The sequence below is a fragment of the Mauremys mutica genome, chromosome 7 (genome assembly GCF_020497125.1).
Source record: "Mauremys mutica isolate MM-2020 ecotype Southern chromosome 7, ASM2049712v1, whole genome shotgun sequence".
NCBI lineage: Eukaryota > Metazoa > Chordata > Testudines > Geoemydidae > Mauremys > Mauremys mutica.
This window is the reverse complement of record NC_059078.1, coordinates 9148604-9168149: the sequence shown is the minus strand read 5'-3', so window position 1 is coordinate 9168149 and position 19546 is coordinate 9148604. Positions and strand designations below refer to the sequence as shown.

General features: G+C 40.0%; 1 protein-coding gene across 8 annotated transcripts in view; it reads right to left on the bottom strand.

Annotated features, from left to right (window-relative positions):
* MITF (melanocyte inducing transcription factor) overlaps positions 1–19546 on the bottom strand; it is a 163128-nt gene that overhangs the window by 12769 nt on the left and 130813 nt on the right. For 6 of the 8 annotated variants that reach the window (XM_045024997.1, XM_045024998.1, XM_045025002.1 and 3 more), the window contains 4 exons: positions 7023–7250; positions 4917–5000; positions 3261–3356; positions 1683–1800 (listed from right to left, as the gene is read on the bottom strand). In XM_045024997.1, the coding sequence (XP_044880932.1) occupies positions 1683–1800; positions 3261–3356; positions 4917–5000; positions 7023–7250 (526 nt within the window). The remainder of the gene's footprint in view (positions 1–1682; positions 1801–3260; positions 3357–4916; positions 5001–7022; positions 7251–19546) is intronic. The other 2 variants (XM_045025003.1, XM_045025004.1) reach the window with 1 other exon arrangement.

Genomic DNA, 19546 nt, shown 5'->3' with positions numbered 1-19546 from the left:
TCCAGAGGCTCTGGTAACTTTCCGCCATTGTGGAACGTCCTGCACCTGGTTGCTACGGTCTGCAATCTGACTACCTTCACACAAGGCTTTTGAGTAGCACACCTTTTTAAAGCACATCTACACCTCTACCGCAATCCTAATGGCCTTCCAAGGCAAGCGACCATTTTATCAGCCACAACAGCCTTTATGTGGCATGACCATATGTCAGAAAGCAAATGGTGCCAATGGCTTGGCCTCTGGCACAGAGGTAGGACTCCCACCAGAAGAGTCAGCATGTGCAGAACTGATCAAGGAGTACATTGGAGCTCGCTGCTGCCTAACATCTGTGGTTTAGTTCAGTGAGCTTGTGAGTTTGCAGGACGCCAACCTAGCAACTAGGTAAGAATGTAGGCAGCCAAGAAACTATGCCTCTGGCATGTCCCCAAATACCTGATCGTCCTTAGAGTATGTCTCTTGTTAAGAGGAATTGGTCATGTGCTTAAAGCCAGTTTTACATGGGCATGCACTTAAGTGGGCTGACCTATCCCCTAAATGGGGTTAGCTGCTATTTTCCCTCATTCCCAAAATGAAAGTGAAACTAAGACAGCGAGAGGTGCCTCAAAGAATGCCAGCTTTCCCTTCTCTAAAACACACCCGCAGTCTTAAAGCTTCACTCTAGTTTGCTTCTGCATACATTTGTATTTTAAACAGTGGAACAGGTCTTTGGGTTATTGCTTTCTTAAACTCCTATCTTTTTTGAATACATGTTCTTTCCCTTGGAGCTGCAATGGAAAGTGATTTTATCCATCTGTTACTTCCTAATGCATCTAAACGTTTGGGATCAGAGTGCTGTTCATATGTAAGGAAAGGCTGTTTTAGGACTTAGGTGATGACAGTCTTGGAAGGTTCTTAGCCTTTATTATGATGTAAATGAGTAAATATCCATTCATTCCACAATACCTGACCACCTAAATGCAGCAGCAAGGAGTAATTTGACACTTGTTATAGGATCCCACATTCGTTGCCTGACAGTATTACAAATTATTTTCTTATCATTAATAATCACCCCCAGTGGCAGAGTCACTACATACAGTATTCTTCTCAGTGAAGTCTCCTGAGAAGCATCATGTTAATTCAAGTCACTATTATACCTATAGCCGGAGCAGCAGCTAATAGAGAGCAGCTATGTAAGAGATGCCAAGAGCGTTCTAGTTTTTAAATGCTGCAGGGTTTTACTCTGCAGGGTGATTATGAAAACCCTTGGATTTCCATGAATCATAGAATCTCAGGGTTGGAAGGGACCTTAGGAGGTTATCTAATCCAACCCCCTGCTCAAAAGAAGGACTAATCCCCAGACAGATTTTTGCCCCAATCCCTAAATGGCCCCCCTCAAGGATTGAACTCACAACCCTGGGTTTAGCAGGCCAGCGCTCAAACCACTGAGCTATCCCATCCCCCATATGCATTATGGTACTGTCGTTGTTTGTTACAAAGCAAACTGATTACATATCTATGGAAAGGAAACTAACCCCTCATGTGCTGTGTAGTGGAAGCTAACAGGCCTGCTAGGAAATTTACAGCAAACTGGAGAATCGAGCACCTCTAAATTTCCCTTTGCGTAACTGAATTTTCAAAAACATCTCTTAAAAAAAGAAACCTTCATGTCAGATCATTCCAAGTGATAACATTTTAAGATCATTTACCTGTGAGCTCCCTTTTTATATTGGGAAGATTAGCTGGACACGAGTTGCTGATGTTCAGCCCTGAAGGAGGCATGCCTTGGTTGCCATAAAGGTCAATCAAATTGCCAGATACGGGTAACTGGAAAAAATAAAAAAAGGAGAAGGGTCACTTGCTGTGTCCCATCTGAAACGCTTGAACAAACCCAACATTTGCTAAGGAATCTGTTCTCGGCTCCATGTGAAAACAGGGAGCTCAACATCACTAGTGAAAACGTGCCTGGACGTGAAAAATAACTACTCTGCAATCCTTTCTCAAAGGCGAGATCCCAGGAGACACAGAAAGCGAAGGATGATACAGAATATATAGACAATGCCATCCGGATGCTAAGGAACGTCACTCTCCAGGCTACGAAGGACCTCTGCATGAGAACTAACTCGTTTTTTCGTATGCTATGATATTGTTTCAGTAGAGTTAGTTTAAAAAAAAACTGACTATACTTGCAATTGGGGGGGGGGGGGGAAGCCTTGGAAGTTTAAAATGTAACCATAAGAGGGAGCCCAAACTCTCCCATAAATGTTAAAGAGTGACATTGCCTAACAGAAATGAACTACACATTCGTGTAATTCACATAACGTGGACTTGTTTAAGCCAACTGTATTTAGTTAATCTGAGAGCTGCCTGCATAGTATAGACCGAGCCTGATTTGGGATTTTCCTGCTCTAACATGAAAAACACAGGGGATGGGGGAGGTTTCCACACTTTTTTGCATTATATGGGCTAGAGTGTCTCAAATCACCAAGTTAAAGTGCCACTGCATTCTGCAGGAGTTCTAAGTACCTCTCTTTCTTAAGCTGTCATTTTCTTTACTCCCTTATGTTATTTTTCTGCCCTCTTGCCGACCTCTCCCTCATCTAGAAAGAGATGTCTTGTCTCTTGTCTACACACAGAAGTTACATTGGTTTAAACTAAAGGTGTGATGTTAAACTCATTTGGTTAAACCTGTGCAGTTTTGCACGTGGATACAAATAGGTTTAAACCTGGTGTATGTCTATCTGCTTACCTTGCACCTGATGTAAAGCTATGTACAGATGTAGGAATCTCGGGGCACAGGGATCTTTACATCTGGGCTGCTGATTCCCCAGGCTGAATTTAAGTTCCCTGGGCTAGCTCCATCTCACAGTGCAAGGACAAAACCAGGTGAAATGAGCTTACCCTTTGCTAATTGGAGACTGGGCCAGGTACCATGACCACCTCCCACTAGTGGTGAGGGAAAAAAACTCCTCCTCTTGCAACCAGCACAGGAGCCCCCTAAATATGACTCCAACGCAGATGGTTATGGCTATACCAAAATCCAGCCCCTTGTAACTGCTGTCACACAGCAATAGCTAATTTTTTTAAACCAAGTTCCACCCTGTTGCTTTCCAGTGTAAATTCTTAATAATCATTATATCAGCTACCTAACCACTAGAGACAGCGGCTAGCAAAATGTGCTGTGCTCTGATTTCACACTAAAAGCTATTCTAAAGCGGAGGGGATTTAGATGAAGTTAGACGGGACGTCTAGCAGTCACTATAATGGAAAAGAAAGGACCACTGTACCGTATTTGCCATTTGCAGGGCAGGATCCATCAGGCCAAGGATTTCTTCATTATAACTTGATTCCAGGCTAATTATGTCGTCAATGACATCATCCATCTGCAACAGAAAGGTGAATGGGGAAAAATGCAAATGACTTGAAACCGAGTTTGTAACAGGGTTATACACAATAGTAATATTCAAAAATTAAAAAGAGACCCAGCAATGCACACAGCCCCCCCTCATTAGTTCTGTCTCTGTTGGACCCTGAAGCCTATGCATTTTTGCCATACTCCAATTCTGTCTCCTAATGATAATCACTACTCTCCCATCCCAGGAGCGAGTAAGCTGCCTTCAGATATCATCAATGACATTCTTTAATCAGCAGGAGGAGTCAATATTGAGTTGCCAAGCAAATCAAGATCAAATGTGCCACAAGTAGTTGGCTTTGGGAGGCATAGGGCAAAGAAAAGGGCACTGTCTCCAGTGCCACCGACCAACGTGGCAATTCTACACATTTCAGGATGGTCTCTTGTGGCAACTTCAGAGAGTCCGTTCTTGCATAATGGCCAGCGTTTGTATTCCTAGGGACTTTGATCAGAGTGAGGTTTGAATTACAGCTTTGTAACTGATAGAGCTTGTGAGGCTTTTTTCTTTTTTCTGAAGTACCATAAAATCAGAGATAGCAGTAAACCGTGATGGCATGTGCACTGGAGAGGATGGAAACAGAAGTCTATTCAAAACACTATCAGCAAAACACATACATAATTTGAGACTAGCTTCTGTGCGTTTTTTAGAACTGGCATATAACTTTATGAAAGAGTCGTGGGACTTCTATGAACCTTCCTTCCTGGTCCTCGTCTGTTTCTTCTTTCCAACCTCCTCTCCTCACCTTTAATTCTCTTCTTTCCTAACCCTGGTATTTCACTCTCTTGCCTATCACCATTGCCAAGGATTTCAAAAGTTTGTCCTTGCAACGGTTGCCTCCACCTCTGGTGGAATCCAACTGGTTCACCTCCCTGATATTTCTCTATTGGCATCTATTTCCATGAGTGACTCATAGGAGATGTAGTTTCCAAACCAGCTCAACAGACCAGGGAGTCTAAAGAGGAAAATATAGTAACAAAGACACTGTAGCAATTACAGGCTATATACTAGATACCATTTTTGCAGGGGAGTGAGAATTCATATCTTTGACCCATATTATCCCTATGCTAATAAGGAAATATTAAACTACTTCATCTCACATTATCAAATCTGAATGTAATCTCCATAGAAAGAAGGTCATTCAACATACTAGAGCATCCTATATACAATAACAGGATAGAATTAGAATGCATTTCTCCTTTCCACTGAAATCCTATTAAAAGAGCAACATACTGGAGCATTCTTTCCAACAATCTTCCCAAGACTTATTTAGAATGCAGAGGTTTTTCATAGGCTAAGATTGATGTGTGGAAGAAGGGTCAACCCTTTTCAGATATACTTCTAATGCACTTTTGAAATAAACTCATAGAAAAGGACACCACAGATTTGGTTTCTATATAGTCATTCTGCCACTCTTATCCTTAAAAAAAACCCTACAAATTAGGCGGTAATTATCCATATTGGTGATCATGGAGAAACATAGGTTCTCTTTATAAAGGGTTCTGTTTTCCCAGCTCCTGTGTCATCCAGTACCTGCATGCATGATGCTCGCGTGTGTGTGTTCAGAGCCGGGCACTCGCTCTCCACCCTGCTTTGCTCTTCAAATTTATAAAATCCCTGTGAATATAAAAAAGGAGGGAAAAAGCAAAGCATGGACCTGAATTTATGGCATAGTCTTGTTGCATCGCAGAGGAGCAGGGACAGAGTCTGACAACCCATGTGATCATAAGCAGAGAGTACTTTATTCCTTTCCAGCATACATCTTTATATTTTTAAAGCAGGCAAGCAAGCAGTTGCTAATTGGTTAACAAATTTAACACACCCGCAGCTGTAACTTCATAGAACTAGCCAAGGCCAACTTCTCAAAACAAAGCTCAAAGCCTAATTAACCCATCCTAAAAACCTAAACATCTTAGCTTCCCACACTACCAACTGCCAAGCTAGCAAAATATTCTCAACATAGTCTCTCCTCTAGAAGGGCATAGTTGAGCCAGTGTCATGCACACATTTGCCTGATGACACAGCAATGTGAAGCTTTAATTCCCTAGACAAAAAAGCAAGATGGGAGTGTGATCATGATGATGGGATGGAGCTATTTTATTTTAATTTGTTTTAAAGCACATAAACAATGGAATAAAAGAACAGGAAAGCCCTGCTCTCTTGGCATGTGCAAAGTGATCGCTGCAAAAAGTAAATCTGAGAAGACATGCACACTGCATTATTACATACTATCAAAGTAGGACCACTGGATACATTTGTTTTTAGAGAGTCTTCTTCACTGGACTTATGCAGGTGCACAAATACACACTGACTTATATGCACTGGATCGTCTTACACTTACAGATGTACATAAGCATTAGCATTGGTACACATTCGTCAGCACCAGTGAGGTTGTTGCTGCAAATGCTGCTGCATAAAAACTTCCAGGCATCATGCAAGTAAAATTTTGCATGTGCACAATGGAGGGCTGAGACTGAAATCCCAAGCAGTAATATTTTAAAGGGTATAAACAGTGATATTTTTGGAAACTATCTAACTCACTCAACTTGAACGAGAGACAAGGTGGGTGAGCTAAGATCTTTTATTGGACCATCTTCTGTTGGTGGGAGAGACAAGCTTTTTGAGCTCTTCCTCCAGTCTGGGAAATGTATTAAATAAATAATTGGAGATATACCAATCTCCTAGAACTGGAAGGGACCCTGAAGGGTCATTGAGTCCAGCCCCCTGCCTTTGCTAGCAGGACCAAGTACTGATTTTGCCCCAGATCCCTAAGTGGCCCCTCAAGGATTGAACTCATAACCCTGTGTTTAGCAAGCCAATGCTCAAACCACTGAGCTATCCTTCCCCCCAATATTCAGAGTGTCCCAGCTAAATATCAGGTGAAACAGATTGTTTAGTGTAAGCAGATAACATATACTTCAAGGGCATATTCAAGGTGAAGTTGCCTGATAATACTCCTGTAAGTTGTTATAATAAGACATAAATCCAGTGACTTTGCTAGACACTAAAAAAAAAAAAATCACAATCTTACTAAAGATATGAATTTAATCTCCCAGGCTTATCTTTTGAAATTACTGTGCAAGTTTCCTTTGAGGAGAACTGACAAATCAGATACAGACGGATCGCTTTTGTGAAAAGTTATTTCAATTTTATTTTACTTCAAAAATTCTCTCCTCACAATGGTTTGTGGTTTTCTTTCTTTTTTTAAGAAAATGCCTTTTACGCTTTATACTCTGAATGAGCCACAAAACCATTATTCCAGAAAGTTACAACCAACAAACAAAAATGGCTTTGCATTCGTCAAAGCTCAATTACTCACTATTCTGTGCATTGCCCAGACACAAAAGAGGCTTTAAAAGATGTGTAAGCTGAGTACAGCAGCGCAAAGGTTTAAAAAAAAAAATTTGAACTGGGCCAGAGATTTTTCACCCCAAATATTTTATATTGCTATATACATATTTTATCTATTAGAAATGACAACTATATTTTTCAAGTCAACACTTCAAAAGAGAAGATAAATTTAAGATCTTTATCATGAGTGACTCTGGCTTAACATTATTCACAGAAGACAAGTTAGAATTACATTAAGCATAAGACAATAACACAGTACAGTGCAGGGGCAGAGACACGATTATTTACCTCTTTTTCACAGTTGGAGTTAAGTGTAAGCATGGCCATTGGACTGTTCGGTGCGCTGCTTCCAGTTCCAGGTGGCATGACATGATCACCAGGCTGGTTTGGACAGGGCAAGCTCAGAGCTTGGTTGGTATGTTTATTTGCTAGAGTGGTAGAAAGGTACTGCTTTACCTGCTGCCGTTGGGCTTGCTGAATGTGGTACTTGGTTGGATTTTCAAGGTGAGTCTGCACCTGCAAGAACAGGTAAAAGGAGTGCGTTATTGTTCTGTGGAGTCATTATAACATTAATCTAGATGCATGTTTATCCCAGATATACTTCATGGGCCAGATCCTCAGTTAGTGCAAATCTGTGTTAGGGCCACTGAAGTAAATTGCATTTCAGCAAATTACAATAGCTGAAGAAATGTCTATTTGCCTCCTAATGTACCAGTAATTGCAGTTCAGAAACTTAATTCAGGATTCCAGATTGGATTGTTTTTCCCCACTATTCTGTTAATTTTAAGTGATAAAATTAAGTTATTTAGGTTGGTCTCCTGTGACCAGTGGTCAAGTGAGTCCTGTTTTTTGAAATAGCTGACAAGTTTTTTGAAAAAACAGTAAAATATTTTTTAGTACAAATGACAAATGTAAACAAAATTAAGCAAATGAATAATTACATTTTCCTTTGCAAATAGAACACTTAATGCGTATATATACTTAATTACATAATTTGAGCGAGACTAGGATAGCCTCTTTAAAATATGCGCTGGAAATAACAGATGACAGAACAGAAATATTTCAGTGTTGAAAATCTAAGTTAAATTAGTTTTCTATTCAGTATCCTCAGACATTTTCATTAATAGTAACTTTTATATTAGAGCTGCCTTTTAACACGAAGAATATTTTTAAATGAAATCACTCATACTGAAATGAGCCTATGCTACCATGTAGGCAATAAAAGAAAGGCAACAGCCTTCCAAGCAAAATTGTCACCACTGTTTGATCAATTTTGTATTTATCAGACACTGAACAGTATTGCTTTTATCAGCACAAAATAATGGATAAATTGAAACACAACATCATACTGAAAAAGCTGATTATTTTCAAATGTTAATTATGATAAAATTATTTTCAGTTGCTGAACGGCTACAAAAAAGGTATCGTATCTCCCTAATTACTTTTTGTGGAACAAAACAAATAAAATATACTAGATATACAGATTAAAAGGATTTCACACACACACACACACACACACACACACACACACACACACACACAATTATTTTTGTCAAGGCCCAAATTTCTTTGTCAAGGTACAGTCAAGGTTCAGACTCTAGAGAAAATAATTAATAATAAAATAAAAAGATTTCAGGGTCCATTCAAAAGCATCTGGCTGTCTGGATTTGGCCCACGGTCCACCTCTGGACAACCTCTGCAGCAAATCATTTTTAACAGGTTAAGTGAGCATAAGATAACTCACCTGATAATGATTATATTCAAGCATTTCCAGCATGTTTATATGTTCCTAGCTTAACCAAGGAAATGGCTTAGCATTTATCCTTTATTTTCTGTTATTCCAGTTCAAAGGCTCATGTACAGATGCACCATAAACAAGCTATTCTGAAATGGCGGAAGAAATTTTTACTACAACAGCTCAGGCTTATAATAAGCCAAGCTAATTAGTTACGCGCATTGAGAAATAAACAGTTCACACAAGGGGCTTTTCTTGGAAGCCATGCAAGTTTAGCCCTAAATATTGGTATTATTTTTTTTCCATAGCTTTGACGTCATGCTTTTTCATAAACATAAAAGGACCTTTTAAGTGATGGACTATCAAAGTCAGATTGACAGTTAGCTCAAGGCCAATTCACTATTCATCTTTAGTTCCAGTCATACTAACAGACAATGGTAGTTTTCTTTAGCAGTAAGGTTAAGAGTGCTCTGTCCCGAGTAAGAAGCAGAAGCGGCAAGAAAATGCTACAAGTTTGATGCAGTATTCACTGGCAGTGGTGTACACTGAACAAATATATGTGGTTGTCTAGTCCTATGCTGAGCTTCCATGTTTATTGTATATTGTCGCACTCTTCCAACCTTACCTAACCCTATCTGAACTGGGAGGACATGGGCTAGGGAAAAACACCCACTCTCCACGGTGTCATCTTTATTCTTCCTCACCAACTCCTAGGGAATACCATAATAAGTGTATCAGACTTGGATGTGCATTAGGACCTAAACATTGATCTGGTATTGTAAGTATCTAGCTTCTGGCATGTAGAATATGGATTACCAGAAAAGTCCCGACACAATTTTACGATCTGTAATTAAAAATAGGCTTCATCCAAAACTCGTTGGAAACTAAAAGGGGCAATGAGTTTGTTTGTGTTCATACAGTTAAGGAAACACGTCAAACTGTTCCTGTTCACTCACCACTGAAAGTGGGATTTTAACATAATTTATTAACCAGCCTGATACTTTGTTGCACTTGAATAATTCAGATCTGTGGTGGCAGTAATAGCTCTAGGTTTTCCATTTTAACGTGTGTCCTGTGATTATGTACACAGTTTTAAAGAACAGAAATACACCTATCTGTAACCAAATGGCATGCAAGGTTTGTAAAAAGAGCTGTGCACATAATGTTTTTTTTCAATTTGCTGGCAATTCTGAAAAAAAATATTGTTTTGGTCTCATGAAAGTTTCATTTTGGTTTTGAGCAGTTAAACATTTTTGAACTTTAAAAAAAATAAAATAGAAAGAAATTTTGAAAACAAAATGCCATTTTGAACCGGAAAATTGACATGTTTCTACATTTTTCATCAAAAAAACTTTGGGGCTGAACATTTTTCCTGTTTCCGTAAACACTAAAATCGTAGCATGTGCAATTAGCTTCTGTGTGCAAATCAAATTAACTTTACAACTAACTTTCTCTACAACCATGGCCCAAGCGAAACAGGATTTTTATGGATGGAAAAAATAGCAGTTTACTTTAAGGAACATCCTTTCCACACAAATTCATTTGTTTCATCAATGAATAGGAAATCTATGAATGCAGTTTATGCCTTATCTTCCTTTCCAAAGGGTTATGTAAGCTCTTAAACTTATTCTGAGCTGGGTAAATATACCATGACAAATTTCCTAGCCTTCCAGATAAAAATATGACCCTGATCAGAAATCTAACAACAAAATCCATAATTTTCCTTGTCCACTTGTAAACATTATTAGCACACGTTAAATTACAGTATGGCAGCCACAGTAGGGGACCAGGGCACTGTTATGTGATGTCCTATACAAACATGTAGAAAAGACACTTTCTGCCTCAAAATGCACATACAACTTGTGACAGAAAAAATATATAGGTATGAAAGGTGATGTACACCTTAGGAAAAAACACCAAAAACTGGATAAGAGGAAGGTTTGAAACAAAGCCATTAACTTTTGATAAAGAGAGTTTTATTGTAATAGCAAGAAGTACAAGTATGGATTCCCTGCCCCTTTTCCTGTTGTATGCCCCCCCCCTTGGAAATAAGTGGCAGTAGATGGTTTAAGCCAAGAAATGTCTTGCGAATGACTCTGTAGGGGAAAGTGAGCCTCATATGGAAGTAGAGTGCAGTCACATGGAATGTTTGGGGGAATTTAGAGTGTCTGTGCATTAGCGGAAGTATTATATGGAGTTCAGAAATAGAAGAAGCTTGTTGGCACTGAAACACTGTTTTATTTTCAGTAATGGTGAACTGAGCAACAGCTAGAGACCAGGTCATCCTATATACACTGCACCTTTCCTTTGGATTTTTCATCCTAGAAATACACTAAGTCTGTATTTTGCTATCTAGCAAAAATTACTCTGTACTTCATTAGTATCCCATGTAGGTTTAAAAAAAAAGTCTCTGGATATTTAGCCTGCTTGTTAATGGTCCCATAATTAAAACGGATGGAGCAAGACCCTATTACCAGTTATGTGAAAGGACCCTCCCAACCCATTAGAGGGGCATAGTGCTAAAACTATCCATGGTGTAAGTAAAATCAGTATTAGGCTCCAAGATTCCCTAAACCATACAAGCGGCGGCCACAATAACTGAAAATGTATGAAAGTTAATAGATTCATTTATTCCCAGCGCTTATACCTAGGCAAGAATAGTTAACAAAGCTAGGGTATTTTCTCATCAAATATTTAGCTAGTGGCTTACACTAACTCTAAGCACATAATGCATACTATATTGGCAACCGTTTCCTCCAAACCCATTACATCCCATACTCAAGGTCAGTAAAGGGATACCTCAGAAGTTCCATATTTGTCTACCAGTTTAGAGAACCAAGAACACTTCCCATCAAGTGGGTTGGCGGGTCCAGAGTTCTAATGCTAATCCTGGTGACAAATACTGTGCAGAAGTGTCTGAGAGTACTGTCTGAGAGTACTGTATGTGCTAGAGTTGGGTACTGTAGGTGGGAACTACATCTGTAGCTTGATGTAGGTTGCTGGAGCTGTGGTAGTGTAGAGAAGTTGCTGGAGGTCCCTCTGAGGTTGTTCTGAACCTGGTTGTGCATTGTGTTCTATATACTTCAAAAAGCTTTGAACTGCTCATTTTTCTACAATCTACAAGATGTCCCTTTGCATGCAATCGTCTGTTTTCTCTTTAGGAATTTGTAGGTAAATCCTGTTCATTCCTTATATATATGTTTATGCTATTAAGTCTCCACCCCAAAACATTTTATAAATACATTCTTTTCTCTATCCAGACTCTTTATTTCTGTTCCTAGCCTGGTTATTTACAATCCTATTTCCCACCCCCACACCCGGGAGAGGCTCATCTGCTCACCTCCCACTCCTACAGGGTCACCAGTTACAATCCTCTAGCAGGTACCTGTTGGAAATGTTTCACAATGCTTATAAATTGCTTGATATGTTTATCTGGATACTTTCCAACACCTCACCAAATCTTAGTGTGAAGCAAAACAAGGTCTGTGAATCAACACCATTTACTTGCATGTGGCTTACATATCACACAGAGTACAATAAGAGACTAATTCATGATTCCATAAAGAGACAAACATATCTTAGAGTCCTAGCTAACTAACTGTGAAGCATACTATATTTGTAAAGCATTTCAAGACAGATGTTTTTCATATCAACGTAAACAAGGGACCTTAGTTTTACAGGAAGATAGATGTCTGCCTTGCCGGGTGTTATTTTTATTATACATAAGGTATAAAAGATGAGTTAGAGTATTTTGATGGATCAGATGGAGATGGATAACGTCTACCTTTGGACAGAGTATACAGGATTAGGTAAAGTGGCAATGGAAAGTGAACCAACAAATTTGGGTAGACTTTCTTGGGCAAAGCAAAAAGGCAGCTTCCTAACTGTAAAGCCACTCCCTTATCATATCTCAATTCCCTGCTCTTCGATATGGGCACACTAGAGCTCCTCAGAGAAATAGCTGAAAAAGGTTTCTAACTATCAAAACTATCTACGTTTCCCCTAACCTCATTCTCTGAAGTGGCTGAACTGTGTTTGCTGAAATTGTCCAAAATACTTCTGCCTGCAGAGGAGCACAAGCACAGAAAACTTCAGCTAAAGTGAAAATGCTTTTTATAAGCGGCTGAAAACAGGGGCTTATAATGGAAAAGCTTAGGTAAACTTAACTACATTTGGTGATAGCGTGTGTATATATATATTAGAGCATGTGCCTTCGGACATACCTCTGGGCATGTTTCGGGATATGCAAATATTATTGATAACAGTTTTTCTTTTTAAAATATAGTTATGGGAACTCTGTATTTACTTGCCATTTTAACATGCTCAATAAGGTTTGTTAGAGACTTTGTGCTAAAAATTTCTGAACATTCATTGCGTTTCCCGGCTTCATAGAGCTACCAACATGTTAAGTATACTGAGTATACTCTCAGGCTGCACAGGCAATGATAACAGTCACTATCAGTGCTACAACAGCAGCCCCTGGGGGGAAGAAGTGCTGGGTTTGACCTTCAGCTCTGCAGCACAGTCCCGAATAAAGGATTAAGTACTAGAGCTGGCTGCAGGAGTAGGCTGGTATTTTCCATGCAGGATGGGCATCATACTGAGTTATGTTTTAATGACTAGCCTCATTCTACAGACTGCATAACCGAGCACATTTGGAAAATTCCTTCTAGGAGGCAGTGTGGCAAAATGGATGGAACTTGAATCTGCCATAACAGAATCCATATTGCTAATCCCAATCTGGGACACCTCTCAATGGGATCTGAGGCCTTGAAGGTTTATGAAGGACACAGAATTATTAACACCAGTTAGAAGAAATTAGTCTGGAACTTATGATCTCCTGGTTCCCAATTCAGTGGGCAGTCCTCTAGGTACATTGTTGAGAGAAAGATAATTTTGTGTCCTGACTGGAGGTTTCAGTTCTATTCCCCACAGTACAGCAAGATGCTGAGGCGCATGGTCATTGCAGAAGGATCACAGAGATTTTAGCATTAAGATCCTATACTGAGTAATAGTCATTTTCCTCAGCTGGTAACTCAGCCAAATCTAAATGGATTTTCATAGGGACAGAGGAAACTCTGTCAGCCCAAGTCTAAGAGTGATTTATTTCATGTAGTAACCTTAAAGTAAGAAAGTTACTAGAATAATGAAGTTGAATAATTAAAGAAGAATTTGGAACATGGATAAATGGGTGTGGGTGCTGGGGGCGATGCTGGAATTACAGCATGAAGACTGGTGGACGTCATGGATGTAAGTAATAGCCTGAAAAGTGCCAAGATGAAGACCTGGATTAAATGAAATGCCCACATACAGACTGGATAAGGGCCTTGAGTAAAAGTATTCTGGTTTGACATTCTATTTTCTCTGCTACTGGGAGCATCTGCTAGAGAGAACAAGGAAAGCAACATCCTCATAGCTTCTGAATGTCACTCTTCATTCCTTCCTCATCAAAATTCAAGTTGTTCATAAAATAGCATCCAGCTTTTGAAAGACAAAATGCTGGTTTGTTAGATATGTTTTGCACAATAATTTAATCCAGCAACTAAATGGCTACAAGTTAAGTTAGCCATTTAAGATGGCAGTTAAGATGATGGAGTTAATTAAATCATCCATTAGTTGTGGTTTTTATTGGCTTAGAGGCCACTGGGAACACTCCAAGTCTATCCACTATTGCAATTAATACTCTAGTTTGCATCAGTGTCTAATTTTGGAAAGAATGCTGAGAGAGTGTCTTATTTATAAACTGGTTAGACTGTGGTATTGGTGTCTACAAAAAGCCAAAAGAGTAAATGGGTTCGGTATGTTTGGGATAGAGTTTTAAGACTACAGGCATAAATCTAGTACAGCTTGTATTATTAATCATAATTATTTTAGTTTATGTATTTGTTGTAGCTTGTTTCTTTTGGCAGAATGTTCTGTTCATAGGGAATTATTAAATAGCTGAATTTATGATGTAGTATGATGCAAGATAGGACTGAAGATAAACATAATATAGCACCTGCCACATAACGATCCTTCAATGTCCAATTTTACTTTCCAAAATTAAATTCTGCAAACTATTACTATACATTTCTTAAGTGGAGATGGGTGAAATTTTTCAGACAAAAACCATTTTTGCCAAAAATAATTCAGATTCGAGTCAACCAAAACATTTTGCTAATTAGTGCTGAATTTGCCAAAACAAATTAGCCAAAATCACGCACCCCTTCTACTACTCCCCCGCCTCTCTCCAAAAATAATCAGTGCTTTCTTATGATAGTTCTGAAACAAAATATTTTGACTTTTTCAATTCAAAATGAATTTTGTTTGACTTTTACTTCAATTTTAATAAAAAAAATAAAGAGATTAAAAAAAACCCTCAAAACCAAAAGATTTTGTTTGTCCTGAAATCAAGTTTTTTTGTTTTGTTTTTGTTGGTTTGTTTTAACTTTGTTTCTCTGAAAAGTTTGAAAAACTTGTTTTGAATCAACCCAGAACTATTTCCCCCTTCCGCCCCCATTTTTTGGTTCAGCTTCTGACCCAAAATTCTGTTATTTGCACAATTCTACTCTTAGGTCATTTAGAGTTGTTTTACCGACTGGCTGTTTTTCTGCAACGGTTTGAAAGTTACATTACATTCAATACCACTGACAGAATTGCTGCCAGTGTATAGTAGGGCTACTACTAAGGGTATGTCTACACTACCAGATTAGTTCGATTTAACTTAATTCGAATTTGTGGAATCGACCTTACAAAGTCCAATGTGTGTGTCCACACTAAGGACACTAATTCGACTTTGTGAGTCCACACTAACGGGGAAAGCATTGACATTGGAAGTGGTGCACTGTGGGAAGCTATCCCACAGTTCCCGCAGTCCCCGCTGCCCATTTGAATTCTGGGATTTCCCCACAATGCATGCTGGGGGGGGAAAATGTGTCGAGGGTGGTCTTGGGTAACTGTCATCATTCAACGTGCTTTCAGACGTCTCAAGGAGAGATAGAGGAGCTTACTTACTCGCTCGGATCTCAGCGAAACCAATATCCCCACTGTTATTGCAGCTTGCTGTGTGCTCCACAATCTCTGTGAGAGCAAGGGGGAAGACCTTTATGGCGGGATGGGAGGTTGAGGCAAATCGCCTGGCTGCTGATTATGCTCAGCCAGACAGCTGTGCAATTAGAAGAGCCCAGCGGGAAGCGCTGTGCATCCGGGAGGCTTTGAAAGCTAGGTTCCTCAGCGAGCAGGGTAACCTGTGACTGTTCAGTTTCTTTACAGAGAAGCTGAACCTGCCCCTGCTTCAGTTACTGTTGACTTTCTTCTGCGGTTACATACCCCGTTCACCACGTTTCCCCCCTTCCAACACACGTTTAAAAATAAAGTTAATGGAACATTGTTAATTAACAACGTTTTCTTTATTAATGAATTCGCGTTAAAGGGTTGAAACAGGGACGCAGACTGTGGTGGGTAGGGTGTGCAGGGATGTTAACACCGCTTCTACACTCGAGGAATGATAGGCTCCTGCTCCTAGAGCGGACTGCAGTGCCGGACTGGTTGTTTCAACGGAGCCTGCCATCCCTCCTTTTCGGGACTCTGTGTGCGGGGGCTATGTGACCTTGTGGCGGGGGAGGACGGTTACAGATTCCCCTGCTGCATGGCTCTGTGGTCCAGGACAAGGACCGCTGCATAAGTTCTATAACCGCCCTCCCATGCCACAAAGTCACGTACCCCCCACCCACACAGAACATGGAAAACACCTCCCAGACCGACCAGGGTGCCTACTGACTGCACTGTGTGTGTGACCTGCTGTTGATCCTGCCCCCGTGTCTGTACCCTGGTAAAGGTGACTGTCCTATGCAATTAACAACCCCCTTCCCCCCCCTTCACAGACAGTCTTCTGTAGAAAAACTTGACGGAAATAGTAATTAACAGCAAACTACTTTTAATAATCAACTACACAGTTAGGGAATGAAACTGGGATTGGGGCTTCGGTGAGCCAGGAAGGGAAGGACTTCTCAACATTTAGGGAATGAGAGCCTTCTTGTATTTGTGCACTCTGCAGGGGTGCAGTGACAGTTTTCACGGCCCCTGTTGCCCCGCCTTCTTGTTACTTTGGGTGAGGGGGGTTTGGGACTTTGTGGCGGGGGAGGGCGGTTGCAGATACAGTGCAGGGGGGCTCTGTCCTCCTGCCTGCGGTCCTGCAGAACATCCACAAGGCGCCGGAGCGTGTCAAATTTTCCCTGGGCATTTCCTGTGTGGCTGGTCAGAACATCGAAGCTCGGACTGCTGTCCAGAGCGTCAACAGAGTGGTGCACTGTGGGATAGCTCCCGGAGCTACTAAGGTCGATTTCCGTCCACACATAGCCTAATTCGACATAGCCATGTCGAATTTAGCGCTACTCCCCTCGTCGGGGAGGAGTACAGAATTCGAACTAAAGAGCCCTCTAGGTCGAACTAATTAGCTTCCTGGTGTGGACGGGTGCACGGTTAAGTCGAATTAACACTGCTAAATTCGACATAAACTCCTAGTGTAGACCAGGCCTAAGAGACTCTTTTTGTAGATGTTTCTAATTTCCTGAACATAAGAGATTTCTGCAGTATGGCTATGAACGATCCCTTTATTAAAACCCCCAAAACTTGCTGAGTTTGTAGGTGAATGGAAACCTCAGGAGGGGTGGAGGGAGGGAATCACTGAATTTGGATCTATTTCCACTATTTCTTTACTCACTTTCCATGAATGTTCTTGCAAACAAATTTGATCAGAAAGACTATTCAGGGAAACAGGAAGTTAAGCAAATTTTGTTCCCACAAAGCAAATTCTGAATTCAAATATTCACCCAGACACCTAGTTCTACGAGTTATACTTGTCCATTCAGAGACTAGCACAATACCATGTGATTTATGTGCCCAATCAAAACTAACCAATGGAGCTACAATTTTGGATAAAAAAAATCCATAAACCAAGGCGCAAAATAGATTAAAACAAGAAAACATTCTACAAATATTCAAGCAAGCGGTAAACTTCACCAACAGCAATTCATGAATAGAAAACTAAAAGAGAAGCTCTCTGCCTGGCTGCACTCTTCCTTCTCCCCCACTGTCCCTATATTCCAACACCACAACTAATCAAGTGGCAGCATAAACAGAGTGGAGGGCAGGACATGTCCTGAAGTTCCATGTTGAAGTGCAATTATATAAGCCGGGGACTGGGGGATTCAAAACCTCCAGCCCATATGGCATCTTCCTGTTTCCCATTCCCATTTTAACCTTGACCTGCTGTGATGATAGCTCATTCATAGGCATTTAACTGTTTTACCTACCATCTGAAGACTGTAAGCTCTTCAGGGTATGGACTAGGTCTACTGCTGTCTGTGCAGTATCGAGCACAAGAGTGCCCTGATTCTCATCTGGGCCTTGACAACTGACAATGTTACAGAGGCCATGTGATTTTCTGCCTCAAGTCAACATAGACTTCTTGGCTTACATCTGTGGCCCGCATCAGCAAGGAAAGGAGAAACCTGAGTTCCATGCATTACACAGAAAAAAGAATCTCCTCTTCTAAAATGTCACCGAACCTTGCTAATAAAGCTAAACCAAACCCCTCTGCACAGCAGAGGCAAGATTGGGCACAGGAACATACCAGAGATTCAGAGGATATTTATTATCCAAGAGAAGGAAGTAAAATAAATAAACAAAAATGAGCATTTGTTCCATTTAAATTGCCCTAGGAGTTGCAGATTATAATTACGGATAAAATACTTTTGAGTTTGTTTTCCCAGCTCAATAGCGCTTTTTGTTGCTCAAATAGCTAAATGTCATGGGATTTTAAAGAAAGGTTAAAATAGTGTATCATTTAACAATTAATGATACCAAAATATAAGCCATGCAAACCCACATCAACTGAAAGAGTTAGACATAACCAATGTCGGCTTCATTGGAAAACAGGTTCAGAGAAGCAATATATTCTGGAAACAGGATTTCAAAGACAGATTTTAGCCACTCTAAAGGTTTTACCAATTTGGGGGGGGGGGTGCGATGGGGGGGGTTAACCAGACAATTAGTGTATTTTAATACGTATTAACTTTTTGCCATAATTGCCCCCACTTCTATGATCTTCTAAAAAAGCCCTCTATGTTGTTGCATTTGCAAAGCTGAGAAAATCAGAAATAAAGTGAATGTAAGAACTGCAACAGCTTCCTACCAAGAGCTTCTTCCACTGCCAACACAAGAAATAGGGGGGAAAACAGGGAGAAAACCCACCACCCATACCCAACATGTTTCTGTGCCCTAGATTAAAAACAGACACCTGTTGCTACTAATGAAAGCCTATTCAGGCCTGGGGTATTATAAAGATGTATAAACTAATGAACTGATGAGAAAATGGCATCCAAGCTTGATTGTCAATTATTGGTGTCTACTGCCTCTTATGTTAAAAGAAATTACATTTGTATCGCAGGCAAGTTTATATAGTTAATTCAGTCTCAGACAGGTGGCAAACAGATTAGTTTTAAAACTTTGGAAACTGTCCACTAAGGGATTTTTCTAGTAATGTTTTTTAATTACTGGACTTTAATAGTCATTTCTTGACTTGGTGTTTGCTATGACTTGAACTCTTTCCCAGTGGATCTAAAAGAAATAATAACCAAAATGTAATAACAGGAGTAGTTAAAATTGACTAAGTATGCTCTGAAACTGGAAAATTTAAAAAATGTACACATTACTTAAGAATGTGTCAGATTTCAAATGTAACATTGTTTCAAACACTAATACAAAATTCTCCATGTGTGATTCATTGCAGCTCCATCTGCTAGGTCTAGAAAGCCTAAATGTTATCTAAACCTTCATGTTCTTATTGCATAGAAAAATTGAGCTCTTCTTTCAGACAGGAAGAAGAATCTTCACACCATCAAACTCAGCTTGAGTAACTCAAATGATGTTGGGACGATGACTTCACCTATCCTCCAGGAAATTCTCACGTGTAATATTCAAACATTGTGCAATAGTATCGCATTGTTTTCCTAGAACTTTAATAGCCTGAAGTAACATTTTCTTTAGCTGTTCAATGTTCTTTAGTAGAGAAGCCCCTTCCAGAGCTCCAAGGTCT